This window comes from Doryrhamphus excisus, linkage group LG2 (assembly GCF_037039965.1).
Source record: "Doryrhamphus excisus strain RoL-2023G ecotype Guam linkage group LG2, RoL_Dexc_Guam_v1.1, whole genome shotgun sequence".
In the NCBI taxonomy this organism is placed as follows: domain Eukaryota; kingdom Metazoa; phylum Chordata; class Actinopteri; order Syngnathiformes; family Syngnathidae; genus Doryrhamphus; species Doryrhamphus excisus.
In genome coordinates this window covers 22,485,613-22,504,583 of record NC_136358.1, presented here as the reverse complement: position 1 = coordinate 22,504,583, position 18,971 = coordinate 22,485,613, and the positions used below count along the sequence as shown (strand labels likewise).

At 43.7% G+C, this 18,971-nt stretch overlaps 2 protein-coding genes across 2 annotated transcripts in view; one reads left to right on the top strand and one right to left on the bottom strand.

Annotated features, from left to right (window-relative positions):
• LOC131109397 (myosin-7-like) overlaps window positions 1-10,163 on the bottom strand; it is a 28,226-nt gene extending 18,063 nt beyond the window's left edge. The window contains exons 1-14 of the mRNA XM_078788792.1: window positions 9,956-10,163; window positions 8,215-8,358; window positions 7,944-8,100; window positions 6,848-6,875; window positions 5,965-6,070; window positions 5,168-5,260; window positions 5,033-5,096; window positions 4,849-4,947; window positions 4,645-4,748; window positions 3,358-3,496; window positions 3,162-3,280; window positions 2,071-2,220; window positions 1,818-1,988; window positions 1,444-1,753 (exon numbers count right to left, since the gene is read on the bottom strand). Of these exons, the coding sequence (XP_078644918.1) occupies window positions 1,444-1,753; window positions 1,818-1,988; window positions 2,071-2,220; window positions 3,162-3,280; window positions 3,358-3,496; window positions 4,645-4,748; window positions 4,849-4,947; window positions 5,033-5,096; window positions 5,168-5,260; window positions 5,965-6,070; window positions 6,848-6,875; window positions 7,944-8,100; window positions 8,215-8,358; window positions 9,956-10,156 (1,885 nt within the window). The 5' untranslated portion in view covers window positions 10,157-10,163. The remainder of the gene's footprint in view (window positions 1-1,443; window positions 1,754-1,817; window positions 1,989-2,070; window positions 2,221-3,161; window positions 3,281-3,357; window positions 3,497-4,644; window positions 4,749-4,848; window positions 4,948-5,032; window positions 5,097-5,167; window positions 5,261-5,964; window positions 6,071-6,847; window positions 6,876-7,943; window positions 8,101-8,214; window positions 8,359-9,955) is intronic.
• Window positions 10,164-16,321: 6,158 nt separating this feature from the next.
• Window positions 16,322-17,472, top strand: fitm1l (fat storage inducing transmembrane protein 1, like). The gene is made up of 2 exons (XM_058061362.2): window positions 16,322-16,535; window positions 16,659-17,472. The coding sequence occupies exons 1-2, from the start codon at window positions 16,357-16,359 to the stop codon at window positions 17,287-17,289; spliced, it is 810 nt and encodes a 269-aa protein (XP_057917345.2). The 5' UTR covers window positions 16,322-16,356; the 3' UTR covers window positions 17,290-17,472.
• Window positions 17,473-18,971: the final 1,499 nt, after the last annotated feature.

Here is an 18,971-nt window from a genome sequence, read left to right as displayed (position 1 = left end):
GCTTTATGTGAAAAGTAAATGATAAATTTGCTTAGTAAACATCACCATGTAGCTTAGTTATACTGTAAATCAGGGGTCTCAAACGTGCGGCCCGTGGGCCAAATATGGCCCGCAGGACATTAGTTTGAGGCCCCCGCCTTGATATGAAAGTTTAATGTTAGTGCGGCCCGCGCAAGTTTGATATAGATGCTGTATGGTATCATGTACCCAGAAAAAATGATTACGTTTGATTAATGTTCATGTTAAATGTTAAATAACTGTTAATAGTTATCCTCCCTATCTGTGTGGAAGTGGTAAGTTTTTGGCTATTTGTTTATTTATTTTTCTTATTTTGTGCAGAAAAATAAAAATTAAGATATTTGAGAACAGTGGAATGTTTTATCAGAGCTTTTATTGTAGAAAATCGAAACTAAAGCAAAGTTTATTCATTTTTCTGTTTTTAATAAATGCGTTTTTTGGGGGGGGGGTTTGAAAACCTGAGGCGGCCCAGTCTCGCCCAGAACCTAGCTCCAGTGGCCCCCAAGTAAATTGAGTTTGAGACACCTGCTGAAAACTCCTTAGCAGGGTGTGATGGCCGCATAGCTTAGTTTTATGGTCAGGTGTCCTGGAATTGCCAGGAGGATTATCCCATAGGAGGAGCTGTTGTTATGCGGGACGTATCCGTGCCCAGTTGGATGAAGAGATGGAGTGGTTCCTTGCATCTCCATAAAAGGTACAGAGCAAGGTCTTTCTCCTTGATTAGCAAAGTCTGATTGTTAGGGAGACCATCTAGTACTTTCTCAGGCTATATTTCATACTTGAGACCAACTCGATTATATTATATTATATTATTCCGATCAAACGAAAACGCAGGAATTCCAGGGCACATCTGGGTGGGAATTTCAACACTGTAAACTGAAACTGTAACTACCGTATTTTCCGTACTATAAGTCGCACTTTTTTTTCATAGGTTGGCTGTTCCTGCGACTTATACTCCAGAGCGACTTATAAATAAAAATATATATCATTTCACAGACAGCCACAAGAGGGCACTGTGGACTTTCACACCAATATCTCCTACTCCTTAACAATCCAATATTTAAACAGTAGAAGATAGCTTACAAAAACAACTCAGAAGAACAGAGCACAAATGCCGCCGTCATCTTGCCTTCCAAGAGGACGTAATGTTTTGGTCAAGTAGTTTGGAAAATAAATTACCCGCAAAAAAATGCAAATTATGTATGGGTTTTTTTCTACCTAATTATGCATTTTTGGCCTTGTGCGACTTATACTCCGGAGCGACTTATAGTCCAGAAAATACGGTATGTACATAACAGGAAGTCTTCCCAGCATGCCTTGCTAGACCAGGAAGACCTACAGCTTACATACAAATCTTTTTTTCCCTCTCCATTTCGTTGGTGCAGCTTATACACCGGAAATGATGCTAATTTTACTTTACCATACCTGAATCTGCCCCAGCGTAATTAGCAAAGAGGAGCGCCAATAATTTCATGGTAGACTTCTGGTAAAGACCAACCACAGTCTCGTTCAGAGGGTCCTTGTTCTTCACCAGCCAGTTGCTGATGTTGTAGTCAACGGTTCCGGCGTAGTGCATCAGGGCAAAATGGGCCTCCGGTTTCCCTTTGACAATTCTGGGCTTCTGGAAGTTGCTGGATTTCCCCAGGTGGTTGTCGTAGAGCTTAGCTTTGAAGGTGGCATCACTGGCTTTGGGGAACATGCACTCCTCTTCAAGGATGGACATGATACCCATGGGCTGAGGAGAACAACATATGAGTTATTGGAATTCAATGATAGCCTCTCGCAAAAGACCTTCTCACCTTTTCAATCAGGTCAATACACGCCTGCAAGTCCATACCAAAATCTATGAAAGTCCACTCAATGCCCTCTTTCTTGTACTCTTCCTGCTCCAGCACAAACATGTGATGGTTGAAAAACTGTTGCAGCTTTTCATTGGTGAAGTTGATGCACAGCTGCTCAAAGGTGTTGAACTGGAAAACAAAGCAGACTAAGTTAGCTAGCAGGTTGACCTTCACGTATCGTGTTGGCCTACAAAGCCTCCGCAGAGCTCACGTCAAAGATCTCAAACCCAGCGATGTCCAGTACGCCAATGAAGTACTGGCGAGGCTGCTTGGTCTCCAGTGACTGGTTGATCCGGACCACCATCCATAGGAACATCTTCTCATAAACAGCCTTGGAGAGCGCTCCGACAGCGTAGTTCACCTACAAGACACAAACAATATTCGCCAACCAGCAGTTCAATTCCAGTTGGTGTCGGTGATGCTTTATGCAAATTCACCTAATGGATCACGGAACCATTTTTGAAAGTCGTGTATCCCATAGTGCAGCATGAAGAATAGTAGACATTTCATTGATAATTCCAATTCCATTCTCCTCCGCTTATCCGGGTCCGGGTCACAGGGGCAGCAATCAGTAGGGAAGTAGTAGGGAAGCCGTAGGGAAGCCGTAGGGAAGCCGTAGGAAAGTAGTAGGGAAGCCGTAGGGAAGTAGTTGGGAAGTAGTAGGGAAGCCGCAGGGAAGTAGCAGGGAAGTAGCAGGGAAGCCGTAGGGAAGTAGTAGGGAAGCAGTAGGAAAGTAGTAGGGAAGCTGTAGGAAAGTAGTAGGGAAGCCGTAGGGAAGCCGTAGGAAAATAGTTGGGAAGTAGTAGGGAAGCCGTAGGGAAGTAGTAGGGAAGCCGCAGGGAAGTAGTAGGGAAGCCGCAGGGAAGTAGCAGGGAAGTAGTAGGGAAGCCGTAGGGAAGCAGTAGGAAAGTAGTAGGGAAGCCGTAGGGAAGCAGTAGGAAAGTAGTAGGGAAGCTGTAGGAAAGTAGTAGGGAAGCTGTAGGAAAGTAGTAGGGAAGCCGTAGGGAAGTCGTAGGGAAGTAGTAGGGAAGCCGTAGGGAAGTAGTAGGGACGCCGTAGGGAAGTAGTAGGGAAGCCGTAGGGAAGCGACTGCATTACTGCAGACGCTGTGCCGTTCCATCGATCGACCTCACCATCTATTGACACCTCCTTGGTGTCCTCCCGGTGGAGCTGGAGGAGGTGACTGGGGACCGGGAAGTCTGGGCTTCCCTACTGAAACTGCTGCCCCAGCAACCGGACCCGGATAAGCGGAGGAAAATGGATGGATGGACAGAATGATCCTAGAATGCTGCTATTTCTTACCTGGGCGACATTTTGTCCCTTGGTGACCCACTCGTTCCCCACTTTGACTCTTGGATGACAGAGACCCTTGATGAGGTCGGCAGAGTTGAGGCCCATCAGATAAGCGGCTTTGTCAGCATCTGAAGAAGACAAGCAAACTCTGTGGCCTCCTTCCAGCGTGTCCTGCTGAGCTCACGTGACAATCAGTTGTTCTAACCTTCAGTGCCATCAGCTTCTGCCTGCTCTTCCCGCTGCTTCTGCTTGAACTTCATATTCCCGTAGTGCATGATGGCGCCTGTCAGCTTGTACACAGAGTTCTTTTCCTCTTGGGTGAAGCCCAGCACATCAAAAGCGCTCTGTCAAGAGGGGATGGGACTCTTATTATGTGGATGGAGGTGCCATATCCTGCATATTCTTATTAGTAACTTTAGTACTTGTTTCTTTTCCCTTAAAAAATTAATTTGTAACAAAATTGCTTCTAATTGCTTTTTTAACTTAAAAAAAAAAGGCTTCACACAGTTTTTTTTTACTTTATTCCAAACTTGCCCCAAACAAATTTAACAAAAATTATGACTTTATTTTGGGTTTTTTTCCCTACTAAAATGACAATAATTTCTCTCATTATTCTTGTAAAAATAGTGACTTTTTTCTATGAATATTTTGGCTTTATTCTCTTAAAATTACTTAAAATACTCTTTCTGCTGTTTTTTGTTGTCTTTTCTTCATCTGATTTTTATGCTTTTTGCCAACTATTTCAACTTTCTTCTTGTAAATGTTCTTCTCATAATTATGAATTTATTTTCATAATATTTTGACTTGGCTGGCGATCAGTCCAGGGTGTACCCTGCCTCTCGCCCGAAGACAGCTGGGATAGGCTCCAGCACCCCCGCGACCCTCGTGAGGATAAGCCATAGAAAATGAATTAATATTTTGACTTTATGTTACATATTAAATTCATTCATTCATTTTCTACCGCTTTTCCTCACGAAGGTCGAGGGGGTGCTGGAGCCTATCCCAGCTGTCTTCGGGCGAGAGGCAGGGTACACCCTGGACTGGTGGCCAGCCAATCACAGGGCACATATAGACAAACAACCATTCACACTCACATTCATACCTATGGACAATTTGGAGTGGCCAATTAACCTAGCATGTTTTTGGAATGTGGGAGGAAACCGGAGTACCCGGAGAAAACCCACGCATGCACGGGGAGAACATGCAAACTCCACACAGAGATGGCCGAGGGTGGAATTGAACCCTGGTCTCCTAGCTGTGAGGTCTGCGTGCTAACCACACGACCGCCGTGCCGCATATTACATATTAAATTAAATGCAAATAATGTACTTATTTGTTCTAACGTTGTCGGGATTGACCAAGAAAGTATGAAAGACGGACAGGTTGGCGGCCCCCCTGCAGATCATTGATATAGATACTGAAATGGCCCGTTACAGTGAAACAGGAAGAGCATCGGTAGCGGCATCATTTCTAACAATCGTAAGCGCCTTACATCGGTGGCCATCAGTTCATCGGCATCGTCAATGGAGGCGACTTGTGTTTCCCCCTGAGAGATGAAGGCGTAGTCGTAGGGATTGTTTGTGATCAGCAGCATCTCTGGACAGGAAAGACACAGTCGGAGACACGGGGACGTCCACATGACGAGAAAACAAAAAACTGAGCCACTCTCAGCTCGGTGTTCAAACACAAAACTCACCTAGAATTTCCGGCTTCTTGTTGGACAGAATCTGGTAGAAAATGTGGTAATCTCTCTCAGCCTTAAGCTGGAAGATCACACGAGACTTTTCCAGAAGGTCTGACAACATTGAGAACATAAAGACCCCTTAAGTCAAGTCGAGACCACACCAGAAGACCATTTGTGTTGTGTTCTTCGGTCTTACACGTTTCAATATCAGCAGAGGCCAACTTTCCTCTCGTATCAAAGTGAATTCGGATGAATTTACCCTAAGAAGTTGTGAAGACAAATAAAGGATAAACAATCCTTCACCCTCATAACATCACAGAAGGAGACTTACAAATCGAGAGGAGTTGTCGTTCCGGATTGTTTTGGCATTCCCGAAAGCCTCTAAAGCGGGGTTAGCTTGGATGATTTGATCCTCCAGGGTACCCTGATGGACAGCAACATTGTGGGTGCTGGATTAGCAAACAAGATGTGAGCTGTGCCTCCGCTAGGGGGCGCCACAGTTTCAGGGAGGCATGAGTTGAGGTGACCGCCGTTAACGTTTTTTTTTTAAAAGAGAAACATTTGTTCATGTGTCATATGTAAACACATAAACGCTTAGCACTATCATTCTAGATGTTAGCATGCTCACGTTAGCATGTGAACATTGCTAGCATGTTAAGTAGTATAGTAGCATTTTAGTCAATTGCATATATAGACACATATAAAAATGTTAGCATTGCTAGCATGTTAACAGCACAGTATAATTTTGAGTAATTTTCATTGCTGGGTACTTATATAAAGACCTACCACTTTTATGTTAGGTGTTAGCATGCTAATTTTAATGTGTTTGCATTGTTACCATGCTAACATTAACATAATAGCATTTTATCTATTATTATTTTATAATTATGTTATTAATTTATAATTTAAAAATATAATTGAATATTTATTGTAATGTATATTTATTATATAAACTTGACTTTCTATTATTCATAATAATAATTGAATCTAATAATTTGAATAAAGTACAAGTGTAACATCATCTACATGGTTGCAGGCACTTGATGTTTTAAAGAATTCGCTGGACTGCAAATGAATATCTGCACCCGTGTTATCTGTTATGACTAAAAGACATCACAAGCCGTCTACCTTGTCTTTGGCGTTGGCGTCTTTCTTGCCGCCCCCCGCCGCAATGCTTGCAAAGTACTGGATGACACGCTTTGTGTTGACAGTCTTTCCTGCACCGGATTCTCCGCTGCGATGGCAAAGTCGTACAATGCACATTATAGCACAGCATAGCTGGGACAGCATGATGGTGATGGCGGGGGACACAAAAGGTAATGATTGGCATGAGAGTTCCCCACTTCCTCTAGTTGATGAATGTTACGTGTGTTGTGGAAATTGTGTGCGTATTTTGCAAACATAACGACAATTCATAATGACAGTTCCGATCAGAGCTACTCAATAAAGCCATCATGTTCCTGTTAGGGTTTTGCGTCCTTCCCTTGTCAACCCATCAGAAATTGTAGGTCATAACTCAATATAACAGCCTGACTCACAGTTTCACCTGACAAAAAAAATAACATTTGAAAGTTTTCCAGTAATGCATTTTGTTTGAGAATAAAAAATTTCATTGGAGGAGCATAGAAAATGGCGCTGCAGTGCTGCCTCTGTCCACCAGAGGAAGCCAGAGAACCTGGAGCCCAAACACAAAGGGGAGGCTGACATCACTGCAGCATCTCAATATATGTATTGCTCACACCCAATGCATTATGTTGAAACTTTAATATGTCTTTTTCTTCTATTTTAAAGTCATATTGGTACGTGTTTGTATATTGATATATATATATAAATAAATAATGATGTGTGATTTTGTGCACAGATAGCTCATGATTTTCTCCTGCCAAAAAAAAGTGCTACTGTTCCCTACTGACTCGTAGCAGTAGAAATGACGGTAAATTTTCATTGCAGAATTGTATATGTAGCTTTTGCATTGGAATGAAATAATGACAATAATGTTTGCTGTACTCACGTGATCAAAATTGACTGGTTTTCACGATCTAAAAAACAAGTATGTTTGCGTTAGTGTCCATTTGTTTTAATTTTAAATATACACCTGCACTCAAAATTACAAAATAACATAATACACTGGTCACTAGGTGTCAGTAATGTTACTGTAATGTTAGGATGTAGTATTCTACACTGGTCGCTAGGGGTCAGTAATGTCACTGTAATGTTAGGATGTAGTATTCTACACTGGTCGCTAGGTGTCAGTAATTTTAGGATGTAGTATTCTACACTGGTCACTAGGTGTCAGTAATGTTAGGATGTAGTATTCTACACTCCTCGCTAGGGGTCAGTAATGTCACTGTAATGTTAGGATGTAGTATTCTACACTGGTCGCTAGGTGTCAGTAATTTTAGGATGTAGTATTCTACACTGGTCACTAGGTGTCAGTAATATTAGGATGTAGTATTCTACACTCCTCGCTAGGGGTCAGTAATGTCACTGTAATGTTAGGATGTAGTATTCTACACTGGTCGCTAGGGGTCAGTAATGTCACTGTAATGTTAGGATGAAGTGTTCTACACTGGTCGCTAGGTGTCAGTAATGTCACTGTAATGTTGGGCAAGGGAAGCAGGGAACACATTTATAGCCACACAGAGCATGATTCTTTTATGTCGTATTTTTTCCTATTAAGTACTATACTGGGTCATCGGAGTGCAAAGGTGACTATAGGGGTGTTATTTAATGTCTAAAGGGCTCTATAATCTTTAAAAAATGTATTTAGGTTGTAAACCTAAATACCTAAACCTTTCTATGTCTAATATGTCGTTTTTCTTGTATTATGTCTCTATGGGCTATATTTCTACTATATTGGGTAATAGGAGTGTAGATGTAACTTTAGGGGTGTTATTTCATGTCTAGACAGCTCTAATAACATTACAAAAATCTAGTAGAGCACAGTAAACAGGTTTTCTATTCTCCAACTACCAAAATATTCCTTTTATAAATAAGGAATGCTACTAATTGAATGGTAAAATTCACTTATCACAGTCAGTACTGGAATCAATTGACCACCATAAACGAAGGGAGGCTGTAGATATATTTTTGGAGTATTTTGGTACCTGCCAGCATGTACTGGTAGGCGTTGTCAGAGATGGAGAAGATGTGAGGAGGAGCTTCACTCCTCTTCTTTCCCCTGTAGGCCACCACCACCTCCTTGTCGTAAACCGGGAGCCACTTGTAGGGGTTGACCGTGACACAGAAAAGCCCAGAGTAGGTCTGAGAAGCACACCAAAGTCCTAAGAGTGGCCCTCACTGCTTTTCTTTGGGAATATATTACATAGGTATATTTCACACACACGTGTTTTGTGTGCTTGGTATGTGTTTACTCACGTAGATCATCCACGCTGCATAACGCTCTTTGAGGTTAAACAGCACGGCAGGCTCATGGAGGAACGTCAACATTGCCATGTCCTCGATCTTGTCAAATTTTGGAGGATTCTGTTGTAGAACCTGGGATTCTTTGACGGTCACAGTCTATGGAACACAAATGCAGCTTTGCATGTAACCATCATATGTGTTTGTTTTCCAAATGATGGAAACATGGCTGCCAATTGTCTCCAAGGCCTCTGCAACCACCACCACATAATTCCCATTCATATATCAGTATGGGAATGGAGGTGAAGTGCCTTGCCCAGGGACACAACAACAGTACCAAGGTGGAACAAGCAAGGATGACCTGAACGACCTGCTCTACCCCCTGAGCCATTGCCTTTACATGACATTTGATGAAGTTATTTACAAATTTACCCAAAACTTAAGCCTTTAACCGTAACCCTCTCTTTCTAACTCTCCTCGAACCCTAACCCCCTCTCTCTCTAACACTAACCCTTCCCCAACCCTACTCCTCTCTAACACTAATCCTTCCCGGACCTTACCCCTAAGGCTCTAACTCTCTCTCTCTAACACAAACCCTTCCCCAACCCTAACTCCTCTCTAACAGTAACCCTCCCCGGACCATACCTCTAACGCTCTAACTCTCTCTCTCTCTAACACTAACCCTTCCCCAACCCTAACTCCTCTCTAACCCTCTCTCTCTAACACTAACCCTTCCCGAACCATAACCCCAACTCTCTAACACTAACCCTTCCTGAACCCTAACTCCTCTCTAACCCTCTCTCTCTAACACTAACCCTTCCCGAACCTTAACCCCAACTCTCCAACACTAAGCCTCTCTCTCTCTAACGCTGACCTTCCCGGACCTTACCCCTAACGCTCTAACTCTCTCTCTCTAACAATAACCCTTCCCCAACCCTAAATCCTCTCTAACTCTCTCTCTCTAACAATAACCCTTCCCCAACCCTAAATCCTCTCTAACTCTCTCTCTCTAACAATAACCCTTCCCCAACCCTAAATCCTCTCTAACTCTCTCTCTCTAACACTAACCCTTCCCCAACCCTAACTCCTCTCTAACACTAACCCTTCCCCAACCCTAAATCCTCTCTAACTCTCTCTCTCTAACACTAACCCTTCCACAACCCTAATTCCTCTCTAACCATCTCTCTCCAACACCAACCCTTCCCGGACCTTAACCCCAACTCTCTAACTGTCTCTCTCTATCCCTAACCCTTCTCGAACCCTACCCCCTAACCCTCTCTCTCTAACCCTAACTCTCCTAGAACCCTAAACTTTCCTGAACCTTAACTCTAACTCTCTCTCTAACCCTAAATCTCCTCGAACCCTAACTCTTTCTCTCTAAACCTAACCCTCCTCGAACCCTACCCCCAAATCTCCAACTCTCTCTCTCTAATCCTAACCGTCCTCGAACCTTAACCCTTCCCGAACCCTAACCCCAACTCTCTAACCCTAACCGTCCGCAAACCCTAACACCTTTTCTCTCACCATAACTGTAACCCTCTCTCTCTAATCCTAACCTTTGGGGATCTGATGTGCTACATTAGAAAATACTGTAAGAGTGACATTGTGATACGACCAACAAATGTAAGCGCATCAAAAGGTATGGTTGGTACACTCTATGGATTGGTTGTGCTTTGAATACTATGCTAACTTGGGTATCTTGATGCATATGGAATGGTCTACTTTGCATCCTAGCTATGAGAAATCCTACACTCACCTTGCCCTGCTGCGTCTGCACAGTCACGCTGTCTCCGTCTCGGCCGGTGATGGAAGCCTTGACAAACTCCTCCACCTGGTCGGGGATGAAGCACTCCTTCTTGATGTCAAAAGGACGAGTGGAAGCCTCCATGCGCTCTTTCTCCGACTTCCGCAGGTAGGAGGCGGCCGACCCGAAAACGGACATCTCCGCATCGCCCATGACTGCACTGGAATAGAAGAGGAAGATCAGAATGGGAAAATCCATCCACTATTGGAAGCTAAAGATGAATGTATTTGGGAATAAACATTAATGCTACAATTTACCTGCCAGGAACTCAACAAGACGTGTCTGAAAACAAAGCGCTGCCAGTGCAGGAGAGAACATAAAGATTGTTTGGTGAATGCTTTGGATGTCTAAACCTTGAAATGGTGTCTCTGGTCATGATGGATGATGAAAAAGTGGAGCAGACTTACACGGTCCAGGTAAAGAGGAAGCAGCTGTGCAACCAGCTGGGATCAAATTTATAACTCTTGATGACCCTGCCTTCCCAGGCCACCACACACACACACACACACACACACACACACACACACTCCGTCACTTCCATCACTTGTGACAGCTCTCATGATGTTTGGCTGCCCTCTCCGCCTGTTTGTCTGCACTTCTCACGTCCCAATAATGTGACTTTTTGGGAAGAGCGCCAGGAACTTTCTCCTGCATAACTCATGGCTAACTCACCCCGACACCCGCATACTCTATCTTTGCTTTGCCACGTTCGTCTGTCATCTCTTCTACAAATTCTTTTTCCGAGCGAGAGCCGGCCAATGGGAACAAGGGAATATTTTTATGCTGTTATTATCATACTGTATCCTACAGAACCCCCAAGGGGACATGGGGGGGGGGAGATTAAAAAAAAAAAGAATCTTTGTGTTATCTTGAGATTTCACAAAACATCTGACATCTCTGGGAAAAAATACAGATTTTTGCCAGATCACCTTACCAAAATTTTTTGAGTAAAAAAAAAGAAAAGTTTTCTCATATCTTGCAATACATCCGTTAGATCATCTCACCAAAAAATTAATTTTTCCAAAATCTCACAGAACTTTTACGAGATCTTGCAATACTTTTGCGAGATTGTCGAATATTGAAGAAACAGTTTGCTTTAAAAATAGGAAAGTTGTTAAATGATGGGAAACAAACTTAATTGTATTTTTTGGGCAAATGTTTCTTTTCATGGTATTTTGACTTTATTCCCATAATATTATGACATAATTTTCAAAATGTTACAACTTTATTTGGTTTTGTTTGTTTTTCATAATACTACATATTTTATATTTACATTCTATGCTACGAGTTTACTCGTCAAATTGTAACTTTTCTCTCTTAATATTTTGACTCTCACAAAAATGACGGCAACTTTTTCCATTTTTGTTGTTTTTTCCCCCCCAGCTAGTTTAATTTCTCATAGTTCCTTTTATAACATGATGACTTTATTCCCATCATGCTGTACCTTTTCCCCCAACCTAATTTTATGCTTAGTTACTCTGAATACTATGACTTAAAAAACAGAAGTCATATTCTGTAATATTTCATCCTGATGCTACTAAAATTAGGTTATTACATTATCGCAAAATAAAAAAAAATCTTGATGAGTTACAACATTTTCTGCTTAATATTTTGACTTTATTCCCATAAAGTTACTGCTGCTTGTTCCTTTTTTGCTGGTGTTTTCTTGTAAAGTGATATTTTCAGAATATACTAATTAATAGTTGGCCGCATTTTGGCCACCCCGTGTTGGGTGTTAATTGACTGGCCGATTGGCTGAAGAAGCCGATTCAGGCAAGGACCGTCGCTTATTAGGGCTTAATGCGGAGACGTGCGGTATGAGCGGCAGCTGACAGTTCGTCTGTCGACAGCCGTGTATCTCCTCGGCGCTGATGAATGAAATGTAACACAGATGGACATACTTCAAAGGAATGACACCAATTTGATTTGTCCTAACATACATTCAGCTGTTCAAGACGACCTTCCATTTCGGAGCGACGGTTGTGGCGGACACTAGAGGGCGTGCTTACATTAAGACTACCACATCACTACTACCAGGAGCTATAGAGCGGAGGGAGCCACCTGCCGTGGCCCTGCAAGGTGCACGTATTCGGGCACACGGACCAAGCAGCCGGTGGACCTGCCAGAGACTTGCCAAAGCCTTAGCATTTTTTTAAATGTTGCGGCGCTGTCGTTTTGTGTCATTGTCAAATACAGGCGCAAACTTGAATTTTTGTCAATTTTGTTCAACACAGGAGAGCCCAAAAACTACAACAAAATGGTTCTCCCAATTGCCTGAACCGTTCAAGTGGCAAAACCCAGAATGCATTATTTTTGCACTGAGCGTTTGTACACTTGATTACGGTAATGCTGCATGTCTGGTGTGTATTTATAAAGCTTTTGTTTGATATCTGTCGTCACTCTAATCAGTGGCATTTCTACCTGATAGCAGCAAGGCAGATACAGTCTGAGGTCACCTGTCCACCAGCACATGACTTCCTGCATAGTCTGTCTGGTACACATGATCCACGTGTTACTGTTTGTGTTACTTTTGGTCGCACTGTGAGCGAGGTAGGCGTTTGGATTGATAACATATTGTTTGTGTGGATGGGTTTTGTACGAATAAACAATCAACTTCATGGCCACTTAAAACTAACCCAGCTGACTTTGGTGAGGGAGGCATTGAACACCGGGGGCGCACATATGCTGTACCTGTAATCATTCATATTCATACCCATGGATTATTAACCTAACATATATGTTTTTGGAATGTGGGAGGAAGCCGGAATACCCGGAGAAAACCCACGCACCATGGAGAGAACAGGCAAACTCCACACAGATATGCCCAATGGAAATTCAAACCCAAGATCTACTGTGTGGCCTACCAGCTAACCACTAGGCCACAGTGCACCCCATGTGTATATATTAGATATTTTTTCAACAATACCATCCGTTCCCAACAGTGTCTACCCAGGAAAATTCTGGCCCTCGGATGAATGCAATTGCGGACCGAGTGCGTGTACGCCCTTAGCTTCAGCAGACAGCTGCCTGTTGGCAGTCGGTGGTTTACGGAGTATTAGAGGTAAGATTAGAGTGCTGACAGCTGCTGTGACCACACCAGCACACAGGCTCCTTAATAGAGCTGCGGTGTTATGAGTCGGCAGCCTGCTCGCCTGTTCCAGGAAAAGGATGGTATTCACGCTTTTGAATGTCATATTTGTCATATTTTTCCCCAACGTCCAGGACATTTATTTTAAAATCTCACGGCCCATCAACAATGACTGTTCATTGGAAGTAAATAAATTATTCTCCAACCATGCAAGTGATTGTGTTTTTTTTTTCAGTTCAGTTCAATTTATTTGTCTCCCTTGGGAGAAATTTGGTTTAGAGGCAGGGTACAGCTGCATACAACCAACGGAGACATAAAGTACATGACAGACACAGTAAAACCATATACAACAAGCATAAACAAGAGCATAAAAGACACCAGAACCATACTGGTGACCCACCAGAACCATTCCCAGAGGGATCAATGTGCAAAAAGGGACTCATCTGAGCTGTGCAATTACCAACTGGTAAGCTGGTAAGTTAAAGTGCGCAGTATTTAAAATGCCAATTTAAAGTGCTAGTGCACATATAGACCAGATTACACATTTGCTCGTTTATGAGCTTGACTGAGAGAGGGACAAATGAGTGTTTGTAACGGTTGTGTTTACATAGCGGAACCCTATACCTTCTACCTGAGTGCTTTAATACGTATTCATTGAACAGAACGTGAGAGCTGTCATTGAGGATGTTTTTTGCTTGGGTGATGGCGGCCTGATTGAACCCCTGAGGGTTGAGGGGGAGTTGCCATAATCTTACCTGCTACTCTGACCAGGTTGAGAATCTGGGTTTTTGATTTGACGTTGAGATTACCAAACCAACTGGTGATCCCGTATCGTAAGATAGACTCTATTGTTGTTCTGTAAAAAATTTGCATGATGTTTTTGCTGACACCGAACAACCGTAGTCTCCGCAGGAAGTGAAGGCGCTGATGGATTAAACAGCATTTCCAGTTTTACGGGTGTTAATGTGAAGTTTGTGGTCCTCACACCAGTGCACAAATCTATCCACCTATCCAGGTCCAGCAGTCTCAGTAGGGAAGTGAAAACCTCACATTCTCTGTCCAGCTCTTCCAGTTCCACCTGGGGGGACACCAAGGCATTCCCAGGACTACTACGAGACATAATACCTCAAGCAAGTCCTCGGTCTAACATGGGGCCTTCTCAATGAATATGCATGCCCGGGACACCTCACTAGCGAGGGATCCAGGAGCTAATTGGACAAGATGCCCAAGCCACCTCAACTGGCTCCTCCCGATGTGAAGGAGCAGCACCTCCACTCTGAGCTCCTCACCCTTACCCCTTACGGTGAATCCAGCCACCCTGCAGAGGTAACTCATTTCAGACGCTTGTATCAGCGATGTTTTTATCTCGGTCCCAACCCAAAGCTGCTCAACTCTATCTTCACCCCGGCAAACGCTGACGGCCATCAGGACCACATCATCTGTGAACGGCACAGACCGGATCCTAGGGGTGCATTGCCATCTCCAGGTCGGGAATGAGATCCTGCCCCAAGTGGAGGATTTCAAGTAACTTAAAGTCTTGTTCATGAGGGAAAGATGCTTTGTGAGATTGACAAGTAGATTGTTGCAGCATCTGCAGTGACGTGGACTCTACTCTCAATTTAACAGTCAGTCAATCTACATTCCTATGCTAACCGAACAAGATTGCAGGCACAAGTGGGGTGGTTGGGCTTTACCCGGAGATATGGGGTGAGAAGTACTGTCATCCGAGAAGAACTTGGAATAGAACCACTGCTCCACCGCACTAAAGTGGAGCCAGATGAGGGGGCTGGGGCATCTGGTCGCCCAATTTGCTTCCCTGGAGAGTCGTTCAGGGCACATCCGACTGGTAGGACACATCCTAGTCTCTTCAATGTGTTCTCCGAACGCCTCAGGATACCCCAGGAGGTGGTGGACAAAATCGCAGCAGAGATGGAGTTCTGGCCTTCTCTGCTGAGGCTGTCGCCCCCGCAACCCAACCTCAGAAAGCAGAAGAGGACGGATGGATGGGTCGGTGGGTGGAGAACCTAAGGCCTCCAAATTGGACATCCTAGAAAACATTAACTCATTCAGTCTTCGGGCGAGAGGTGAGGTACACCATGGACTGGTGGGCACATATAGACAAACAACCATTCACTCACACATTTATAGCTATGGACAACTGGAATTGGAAACCGGAGTACCCGGAGAAAACCCACGCATGCATGGGGAGAACATGCAAACACCATACAGAAATGGCTGAGGGTGGGATTAAACTCCGGTCTCCTAGCTGTGAGGTCGGCGTGCTAACCACTCGACCGCTGTGCAGCCCTACTAGAAAACCTGTCCATGAAAACGATGAATGTGCAACAAAGGGCAGTGATGGCGGACGCTATGTCCATGGTGTCCTGCAGTGGGTGATCATTGTCCCTTCGATTACTCATTCTTACAAATGAATACCTGTTGTATTAGTTATTGATTTTGCTTGCTCGGTCAATTCCCCCCAAAAAGTAAGTGGGTGAGGGTTGGTAAAAGGAGAATAAATGTTGGTGTGTGTTTAAGGACAAGTGTGAATGTGTGTCATCTGTGACACAGATGGACTGCTGCAGCTGTTCACTGGTTCTGTGCAAAGGTTATGGCTATTAATACACATACACACACACAGGATATTGGGCATTATTTGCATATAACTCTTTCAATTCATGACTTCTTCCCTAACCACTGTCCAGTTGTTGCCGTTTTTCCTCTTGATGAGATCAATGCTACATTGCACAGCCACATAATGACGCAGTGTCATTGGTTTGAGGTTTCTTCCGGACCAACAATAACCACAAAGTCCACACTCTACTTCTGAATTTGTTTACGTTGAAGATCTTGGACTGCAAGCCGTCAGGCTCTGCAGGGAGATTTTGGGGCAGGCATTCCAGAGTGACAGACCCTGCCCGACTGGACCCGCGCCTCAAAGTCAAAGAAGACGGACAGGAGCTTGTGTTCCTCCGGCAATTCAACCTGACAGATATTCTATACTGCTGCGTGTCAGAGCTTAGAACTTCACAACTGGATTCGACACTGCAAACATATTTGGAGCCCGAGATGCCAAAAGCCGGCCGCCAGAATGTCCGTGTTGTCCCGCACAGACGCAGCTAACCCAAGCAGCTCCGAAACTCGACAGGATCTACGTTCCACAACAAGGAGTCTCTTGTTTGTGTTTTGCTCATGATAGATCTGCATCAGGTGTTCTAGACCGATCGGTTCCATTTCACCCAGTCAGTCTTGGTTCTGGGTCCAGATGATCCTGAACACACTCCTGGTGGTCCTGACGGACTTGGCTGCCCACCTGCTGGGCAACACGTTGTTCCGCCGGCACTTTCACCTGCTGCTGTCGGCCATGGTGATGTTCGGCCCTGTGCTGAGTTTGTGGGTCTCCCAGCACAGCGTCTTTGCCAAGAAAAGCCACTTCCTCTACAGGTGAGGTTGTTTCCTGTCTACCTTTGGTTAGAAAAACACGCCAATCAGGGCATGTACAAACTGAGGTTCCACTGTAATCAAAAAATGTTCTGGGTTATTCATTGGTTTCTCCTGCTCTCTCAGGATGTTTTTGCGATCTGGTTGGGGTTGGACGTGCATCCTGGTCGGCTCCTTTGTTTTTCTCCTGTCCTTCTCCACCCGCCGATCCCTGTCACTGTCATGCCGTCACCTCTCTCGGCTGGGAGCGGCTGGTGGACTGTGGTTTGTCTTCTGCAAACTTCTGGACCTTCTGGAAAACGCTACAGGAAGCTGCTATGAGCCGCTCGTGGGCAGCCCGGACATCAATAACAGTCAGCCTGTCTTGGTGTTACGAGAAGGGGAGAGCAAGGCGGAATGTCTGCGAGCCGGGATGCTGTGGAGAGGATATGAGGTTTCGGAGGACGTCTTCCTCCTCTGTCTCTGCTGTCTGCTGCTTGCTGAAGAAACGGCAGTGTTTGGGCCTTATCTCAGCCAGGGTGGCTTTTCTGACGCTCCGCTTCGGATCCTTTTTTTGTTCTGTGTTCTTCTACTCTGCCTCTGGCTCTTCCTGCTCCTTTGTCTCCTTGCGTACTTCCCTCAGTTCCCCACACAGTTGCTAGGAGGCGCTCTAGGCTGCTTGAGCTGGAGGGGATTATACCAGGGTTGGTACTGTCAAGGTCCCAGCTGGTACTGCCCTGGGGGACCTGGACTGGGATTGTTCAAGAACCAGAATTGACGTGGGAAGACATACATAATATAAACTGGCGAACCGAAAGACTTTCATACTTCATTTGAGAAAGCTCCAGAAGTACTGGACCAGTGAACCTTTATTTCTGCTGTAGACTGAAAACGCTTGGGTTTGACAACGTTTCAGCTTCTAGTTCCAGGATTTTACATCCAAATCAGATGGACAGATTCAAGGAAGTCGATTTATCCCTTAACATGACAGGTCTACTTGTTACTCATAACCACCACAAGCATTTAGAATATCCTGAAGAACACAAGCACTGGTGTCCTACGTAAGACGGCAAGACCCGTACCCCCTGGGGTGTCCAAAGGGTTTTCCAGCAAAGGCCACATCATGAAAAGTTACACTTCGATATGTTGTATAGAAGTTCATATGCTAAGATGTTTTATCAAGGTGAAAAAGCATATTATTCATTTGGTTCTTTTTTTCCCCATTATTTTCACCCAAAAGCACATTAGTTTATTCACATAAAATATTTTTTTTCTCTTAACATTTTTAATTTGTTCTCCTAAAATAACTGCTGACTTTTCCATTTTTTTCTTAGTTTTTTTCAACTTGATTTATTATAATATTACCAGTTTACTCTTGTAATAGGTTACAACTTTTCTCTTAAGATGTTGACCATTTTCTTGTAAAATTACACTTTTATTTGATTTTACAACCATTTCAACTTTTTTCGCACCAATTTTTTCTGAATTCTGAGTTCATTCTAATAGCTTTATGCAAGCAAAATTTCCAAAATGGTGTTTTGTTTCTCATATGACTTAAGTCTTATTATTATGTCATTTGTGCTAATAAAATGACATTCTCGTAAAATTTACTTTCTCGTTAATACACAACCCTATTTCCTCCAATTTTGCTGATTTTTTTGTGTGTTCTCAATCAATTCTATTTTGAGAGTGTGCTGCAAATGGCCCCCAGGCTGCACTTTGTCACCCCTGAGGTGTCAGAAGGTGAGGACAGAAACCTTGAGTTGTAAAGAAAGACCCTAAAACTCTTCATCATCTTTGCTGGATGTCAGATCAGCATTTGCCATAAAAATGAGTGTTGCAGTTAGATTGGATTCAGCTCCAGAACCGCCTCCTTCTCTCAATTGCTACAGTTCACTCTCTTCACAATGAAGGTTTAATCCCCAAATATGACCCCAATTCTTATGAAACACATTTAGGAAAATGTATAAGTGGAAAATGCATAAAATTGCTACTCACCACCAATCAACGATGAGCAGATGGAATCAGTCATGGCGTAGAATGCACACAGCTACGGTGCATTCAAGAACCCCCTAAAAATGGGAAATCTCAACTCTTCAGGAAAAAAGAATGAGTGAACAGATTGATTATTTTGAACATTGGTAAATAATATGCTGCACATTTGACCTGTATTATCACCTGTTTAGTAGATTACCCACTCATAGTGACTGAGATGTGTTATCGTAGATGTAATAGCCCCCACCCTCACCCCCGTTTGTGGCAGTGAATAGTGATTTGTGAAGGTGTGTGGTTCCACTTTACAATACATATAAAATCTCACTATGGTGAAGAACGTAAGCGTCACCGTGGGGACCAAGTCAGGTGGTGTCGCTTTGTTCTCGCCAATCGCACATCGCTGCAAAGCCAGCCTGAGGCAGGAGAGAGAAAAAAAAGAGAACTGAGTAATAAGAGAATAAATTG